Source organism: Chenopodium quinoa, unplaced genomic scaffold, assembly GCF_001683475.1.
Source record: "Chenopodium quinoa cultivar QQ74 unplaced genomic scaffold, ASM168347v1, whole genome shotgun sequence".
NCBI lineage: Eukaryota > Viridiplantae > Streptophyta > Magnoliopsida > Caryophyllales > Amaranthaceae > Chenopodium > Chenopodium quinoa.
In genome coordinates, this window is record NW_018743555.1 from 3,140,056 (window position 1) to 3,148,033 (window position 7,978).

A 7,978-nucleotide genomic window follows, 5' to 3' on the forward strand; every position below is an offset into this window, starting at 1 on the left:
CACCTATAATGCCAAATCTGAAATTATATGCTCAAATCCAAGTTTCTTTGTATTGCTTTGTTTGGGTTTTAAGAAGTTCAGCTCATTTGAAGTACCACTTTAAATTTCTTGAAATCTGAAGATAGTCGAATTCAGTGCTGCTATGGTCTCGTCCTTAGGCTGTGTGTTGATGGTTGCTATCGCTTCTGTTGTTGCTTGATCAAATAAATGCTTTGTGCTTGTACTTAATTCCTTTTTCTTGATCACACCTATTTGGTCCTCTCATACCCAGACTAGCTGCTATATCTGATCGAATAAATAACTGTTCTTATGATTTAACAGTAGACTTACAATTTTTCTTGTTGTTGATGCTAGAGTTTTGTTGTTAATAGCTCCTTTTACATCTTTTTCTAGGTAACCATTTCTTATTCAAATCAAATGATTTCTTTTAGCAATTCATGATTTACCTTAATTGTTCAATGCATTATATTCCTCCAGGATGAGATGGATACAGAACATATCGGGGACATAGCTCTTGTATTAATTGAATAGAACCTATTCAGCATGTTTTACTGTTTCCTTACTATTGCAGCAGGTCTGTTTTGCATCATTCTGAGTTGAATTGCTCAGAAAAATCATACGGAGTATGTTTTATGTGTAGCCATTTGGTAAAGGTATGAGAACTGCTCTCACCGACAGCTTTCACGTGTATACTTAGAGTCTTGGACATGTACATTTTTTTTTTCTTTGCAACTAATTTCTTTTCTGGGATTTCTTTTTGTGATGCACAATGACTACCGAGTTATGTTTTTCGTTCATTACAAACTTCAAGATACAAAACTTGTTTCTCTATATATTATTTTTATGATGAGAATAATTCTTTACAAGGACCGAATAATAGGTTTTTATTGTGCCCGGTGGAAGAATTTGTTGTGTATTTTAACAAGTAGGATGTTTATATTCTGTACAGTGTTGGGACATGTGATGCATAACATGCATTAGCTTTGCTGGGCTTTGTTGTGTAGGTGAAGAGATGACCAATTTTGTCCAATATTAGAACTATATGTTCAAGTGACAATCTGACAAAAACTTTCTGGTAGGAGTAATGTAGTGAAACTAGAAAGACATTAATTACCAGAATTACGAGTACTAGTAATCAAATTATTCTGCCAGATAATGTAAACCAATTTTCATTCTTAAAACTTTTTGCTATGAGACACTGTTAAAGATGTTGAAAGAGTATAACCCGTGAATTTCAGATCATACAAGCATACTTTGTAACATTGTTGTGTGACGTGTGTCTCTATAGGAAAGAAGTGATACACAATGACAGTACCTAACCTTTCATTGTTAGTAGTGATTGCTAGAGTACCCCTCAAATGTAGATTTGAATTACCCACAATTTTATGGTGTTTATGCTATAAAATTGCAAAAATCAGAAATTTAAGAATGTGGAAGAACAGAATATGAGGAAAATTGATAGATGGCTGTAACAAGTCTTAACAACTATGCTATTAAAATATTATTTAGTAGAGTTACAACCCCGGCTTTCAAGTGACTTCCATAACAAGCCAAAAAAAAAAAGTGAAGTTCACTATAATTTTCTGCTTTATATTATACCTCCCTGATATCCTCTATTTATTTATACACTTTGACTTCCTTTCCCTATAATCAACTGTCTACCCTTTTCATCAGCTAACTCTAATAAAATAATGTGCATTATTCAGAAGTGCTCCTTTCCCTCTAAATTAGTCTTTTACAGTCTAGCCATTATTGAACAACTATTGGTGCATTTCCTTATTTCTCTAGCAGGCTACTTATATGTGCAATTTGTTTTTGAGATGGAAGTTGCTGCGAGATAATGTCGTCATGTTTTTGGTACTGCAGATATTTTGTGTCAATTTTCAGACAATGGGAGATCGACCGGAGATGATATGATTCTTAGCTACAATGATGTGGTGCTTCGACGCTCTGACTTAGACATCCTTAGTGGGCTCATTTTCTCAATGACCGTATAATTGAGTTCTACTTCAGTTATCTGTCATCATGCTATCCCTCTGATAACATCTTACTAGTTTCACACCCTCAATTTCTTTCTGGCTGCAGAACTGTTCAGATGAAGATAGCTATAATGCTTTCGTTGAACCTCTAAAATCTACCTGCTAAAGACCTGGTTATATTTCCGGTCAACAACAACGATGATGTAACCAAAGCTGAGGCAGGAAGTCATTGGAGTTTGCTTGTATATTTATAGGACTGCTAATGTGTTCGTTCATCATGACAGCTGTAGGGGATTGAACCATGCATGTTCCAAAAAGCTTTACACTTCTGTAGCTAAATTCATGGTCAACCTAGACTCTGATGTCAAGTATCAGGAGGGTCAGTCCTCACCACAACAGCAAAATGGTTATGATTGTGGATTGTTTGTAGCTGCCATTGCAAGAACCATATGCAGTTGGTACACAAGCAGTGAACGTGTAAACCGGGAACGTATTTGGATTTCTGATGTGAAGGAGCAGGTGACACCAACCACTGTTTCAAAGATGAGGAACGAGATTCTGAGTTTAATTAAAGAACTCATGTCTGTGTCATGAGCTATAGAAAAGTTTGATCGATGTCCATTTTATTTCTATTGTAATTCCTTAACATCTTAGCTGTAGCTACTCTGTAGTATATACTAATACGGAGTACTCTTTACTGTCATGCTTTCCTTGATGCAGTTTAAAAACTTGTATTTGTGTTCTGCATTATGCAAAGCTGTAGTATATGCCCTTTTGGCTCACTACTCTCATTGACATCCTTATCTCGGACTTCCCTCATTTTCATCAGTTGTCATTACACCCTTGTCCTTTCCCTCCCCACTTCACAAAGTAGATCTAAGAGACTAAGGCCGACAATTTGTTCAAACATTGTACACACATACTAGCTACCAATGCATACAATCATACTATTGTAGTAAGTTAGATTAGTTACGGACTTAGGGTAGGTCCAGATGAGAGACCATATACTAAATCACGATAAGCAAATCAATTTTATGGTATTATTAAATATGCTACTTGTAGTTTTAAGCTAGGAGAGCATAGGAAATGAAGAACAACAGTTTAAAATATTGACAATGTGAACTATAAAAAATTAATTAAAAAATGTCATAGAGATCGCAAGAAATTATAATATGTTTGGTTCTTTGGTAAGAAAATTGTGCATCCTGAATGCTTAAAAATTTGTGTAATTTATTTCAGAAACATTGAACATGTGATTTTGTTGGTCTTGTACTCTTGTATATATGTTGACAATTCAGCCCACTAAAATGAAAATTTCTTATTAATGGGGTTAATGAAAAATTAAGTCGGTCTAGAAAAAAAAGTCTTACAAGTTACAAACTTACAATTATCATCTACTATTAATAGATTTGTGAGTCGAGTTAAAAGTTAATCGATATCAAATCGGGTTTAGTTTAAGTTCGAGTTCGGGTTACAAAGTAATGGATAATTGATTGTCGAAAATCGACTTAGAACTTTGTAGGTCACTAATTTTCAACCTATTGTTTGGATATTGACGGGTTCATATCATTGGCTATACATATTGACTTCTCGGATAAAATAAAATTTTGACAGCTTTTCACTCACCCTTACAACTAACAAGTAGTCAACCCCTATAATCCACACCAATTATCAAAAACATAACTATTTTCTTAACACGACCTTACAAATCATTAAAAAAATACTCATTAACACTTATCAGAGTTATCACTGTGTGAAATCAAGGAAGTATTTTGCAACATCATATCAAATCAAGATAATAATCCCAAAAATTAAGAAACTTAATTCATAAAAAAAAACAAAAAAAATTTGTAGTCGTTTGTATAACACGCAAGCAAGTTGCAAGTGAATAGTGGTTGGTAGGGCTAACGCGGTTATAGTGCGACGGCCAAACCGTTACACGCCGGCTCCAAAACCGTGTTATAATTTTAAACTATTGTATAAATAAATACTATAATCTATCCTTAATTAAATATAATCAGACCAAATTTCATACCATAATTGTATACTAATTACCGTATTTATATATTCATTACCGTTGTTAAACCTTATTCCGTGTATAAAACCAAAAAACAACATTCACATAATTAGCTGTCACTCAATATTAAGTTTACTCGTTCTTTCTTTTTTTCCTACATTTATATAAATAAATTCCACCACGTTACTTGTTCTTTGTTTTACACTTGCTCACGTCTTACACCCATTTTCTCTCTCCTGCCGAATCAAATTGCAAGATTATTGCAAGAAATTTGAAAGATTATTTAGGTTGAAATTCATTTTCATCATCATCATCCTTCCAAAAGCTCAATTTTCAATTCGACGTTTGAAGTTTCGTTTGAATTGCATCAGATTTTTCAGGTTCGTCATCGCATTTGCTTTTATTTTGATTATTAATTGCATTTTCGTGATTATTTTCTGAATTTTTAATTTGGTTGTATGAATTCAATTTTGAATTTGAATTTTAATGTGATCATTGCTGGTTTTTTTTAGTGTTTATTTAGTCAACATTAAATTGTTAGTGGTTTTGAAGCTGATAAATTCATTCAAATTTATTCATAATTTCTTTGAAAGATTTTAATTGATTTTTTAGTAAATTTATTTAAGTGTGCAATATTTGATCAACATTCTCATAATTTAAGATATGAGAGGAAATTTTATTGTAATTCTGTAATTAGTGTACGATTCGCCGCTAATCATTATTTATAATTAATTACAACTCAAATTTGTTGATGAAATTGGACAATTCGTAAAAAGTATTACAGTACGAAAAAAAGCTGTTCATGTTAATTAAATTTGGGGAAAATTAATTGGTAACCTTTTCAAAAGTGATTAATTTAGTACGTGCCGAAAAACAGAGGATAAAAGCAGAACAAGTGCAAGTGAGTCTATTCACTATTATACGTATTTAAAAAAAAAAAATAAGAAATGCGGGGTTTTAATTGTAATACAACCGGAATTAGTTATTGTTGTTATGTTTGAAATGTAAATTATCAACACGACAATTATTTTAAGACGGAGGGAATAATTTGTCTTTGTTATAATAACACAGACCGTTATTTTGGGACTAGAGGAATAAATTGCCTCTGATATAATTTAGATTCATTGACAAATCGTCTAGGTGATGAAGCAAATTGAACTTGGTCACCATAATGTTCACAATGTCTAAACAGATCTAAAGAATAAAGTTAATCAAATTTGATGAATACATTTACAAGTAATTTTAAGGCTAGATTGGTTTCGTATGATTTCATCAACAAAAACGAATACAATTTCCAAATAATTAAACTACCATTACGACTAATTGTGAATCGAGTAGCGTAGCACAACCTTCCTCGACCTGCTCCATAAATTGAGATGATGATATTGTCAAAATAGACCAAGTCTTTATAAGTAGACATCATCCTACTGTAATCATCTAGCACAATTAGTCAAATAATTAGATTAATCTCCATATATTTTTTTTCTTCGTTTCTTACGTTTTGGACTTCATCTCCACTTGTGTAACACTCCTAACAACCCCAAAAATTGTTTACTAATCTCTGTTTTTGACCATTTCAGTACATTAGCTGCTTAACATCACAATACTAAGAATATTATTGAACTGCACGCTCGATTTTCGTGGTTAAATAATATTTGGATCTTCTAGGAAATGAAGGATGATTGATGCAAATTAGCTTTTGTTGTGTGATAAGCATACATTATTTGATGTATAATTAACTTTTAGGGTAATGAAAAGGCATTTCCAGCTCTTTGAACATGATGTACAATAATAATAACACTAACTGATCAAATTATTTTCTTTTCAGATACTAAATCCTCTCTGGCGACACTGGCGAGTGATAAAGAGATGACTGATCAACGAGTCTACCCAAGAGAATCACCACCGGATTCTGGTGAACACTCGAATGCTAAGCTGATGGGGAATTCTAATGAACCTTCACCACCAGTATCAGGTGAGCATCAGAGGCATGGGAGGAACATGAGTCAAGACTCATTCGCCTCCTCTAAGATGAGTTATGGGTACGGTTATGGTCCTAACCCTGGAACTTACGTCGTGCAAATACCCAAGGATCAAGTATACCGCGTCCCACCACCAGAAAACGCACACAAATTCAAGCTCTACACCAAAAAGAAGGCTGGCCGAAAGGGGTGTAGACGTTGTTTTTGTTGCTTTTTCGCTGGAATACTCATCCTTGCTGCTCTACTCGCTGTCACCGGTGCAGTTTTATACCTTGTCTACAAACCTAAGGCTCCTAGCTACTCCATTGAGAGTGTGCACGTTAAAGGAGTCAACCTCTCAACAATCGCAACATCCTCAACCATTACTCCGGTGTTTAATGTAACGTTGAAGTCCACGAATAACAACGGTAAAATTGGAATTTACTATGAGCAAGGGAGCTTGATTAAGATTTACCATGATGGGTTAAATCTATGTAATGGTAAACTGCCAGCCTTTTACCAGCCCCCTAAAAGTTCAACGGTTTTTTCAACAAAGTTAACGGGGGCTGGGATCGTGTTGTCCAAGTCAGCACGCGACAAACTGCTCACACAACAAAAGGATGGAAAGGTACCATTACACATTAACGTTAAGGTCCCTGTTAAGATCAAGATTGGATCCATTAAGACATGGACTATCAACATCGAGGATTCGTGTGATGTAACGGTTAACGCGTTAGCCACGAATGCCAAGGTTGTATCAAAGAAGTGTAAGGTTAACGCCAAGCCATGGTAATGTGGGTGAGATTGTACCCTAATTGACAAGAGCTCTTTCAGGCATAATCGATGGTTTTGGTGGGACCTAATCAAAATTGATTGACAAGAAGAGGATGACAAATTATGGAATGACCTTCTTTTAATCCTAGCTTGTGTTATTTTATTCTTTGTAAAACATTTTTTGGGAAAACTTTGTTGTCAAATATTTGATGTTTATACTAATGAATTTATGCATTACAAAAATTGAGGGGGATGTTTTCTCAAGTGAAGATGGAAAACAAGAAAGGCGAAGTAGTAGAGTTATACAAAATTTGAGGACATGTGTATAATTTATGCAATAAATGATAATGTTTGTCATGAATTATGAAGATTTGATTCCGTTTTTTGTTGTTTACATTTCTCATTCCACCTAGCATTTCAGATATAAAAATAGAAAACTAATTGAATATTTGTGTCAGAAATTCCTCGAGCCGAGATCTTGGAATTGGAATAAGTTCGGCAGCGGATCACGAAATTGAACCTAGTTTACCCGAACAAATTTGTGTTTTGGTTCACTTTTACCCTATTATTATGCAATTTTTGTGTATCCTATGCTTCACGGGTTGTTAGTGTTTTTGTTGAGATTTTAGGTCCAAAGACGACCAAATGAAGCCCATGGTTACCAAACCGAGGTTAGAAGCAAGGAAATGATGGAAAGAATCCAAGTACAAGAGCATCGTAGAAGAAAACATGAAGAAAAGGGCCCAGAAGACCCTGCACGGCCGTGCAAGATGTTGCACGTCCGTGCAGGAGTGCAGACTTGAAGCCATCTTTCTGCCAAGGCCTGCACGGACGTGCCAAATATTGCACGTCCGTGCAGATGATGCAGCACGGACGTGCACTATTTTTGTTAATGAAAAAAGGCATGCTTGGTTGAGTAAGTTGTTGTGTTGGATTGTTTGAGGTTAATGCATGAAATTAGTGTCGAATTATTGTGAATGAATTAGTGAAGTAGACTTAGTTGCTTGGTGATTTGCTTGTCTTGTTTTAGGGTGGTGACTTAGAGCTTGACTTGGTGATTATGTTGTGCTTATTGGTGATTGATTAATCCTTGAGTTGTTGTCTTAGTAGACCTAGTTCCTCTTCTGTGTTTGGTGTGTTGATTTCTTTGTTGTGGTGTGTTTAATTGCCTTTCATAAAGAGCGACCATGAGCCGAAGAAACCGACCTAGAAAACGGATGCTAGGTACTGCAACCCCTATCTTCCTC

The 7,978-nt window shown here is 34.7% G+C and overlaps 1 protein-coding gene and 1 pseudogene across 1 annotated transcript; both read left to right on the top strand.

The window, feature by feature from the left end:
• The first annotated feature begins 1,898 nt into the window (after nt 1-1,898).
• On the top strand, nt 1,899-2,789 carry LOC110740331 (annotated as a pseudogene).
• A 1,368-nt stretch (nt 2,790-4,157) lies between these two features.
• LOC110740332 (NDR1/HIN1-like protein 13) lies at nt 4,158-6,974 on the top strand. The gene is made up of 2 exons (XM_021920823.1): nt 4,158-4,376; nt 5,825-6,974. The coding sequence occupies exon 2, from the start codon at nt 5,866-5,868 to the stop codon at nt 6,748-6,750; it is 885 nt and encodes a 294-aa protein (XP_021776515.1). The 5' UTR covers nt 4,158-4,376; nt 5,825-5,865; the 3' UTR covers nt 6,751-6,974.
• Nucleotides 6,975-7,978: the final 1,004 nt, after the last annotated feature.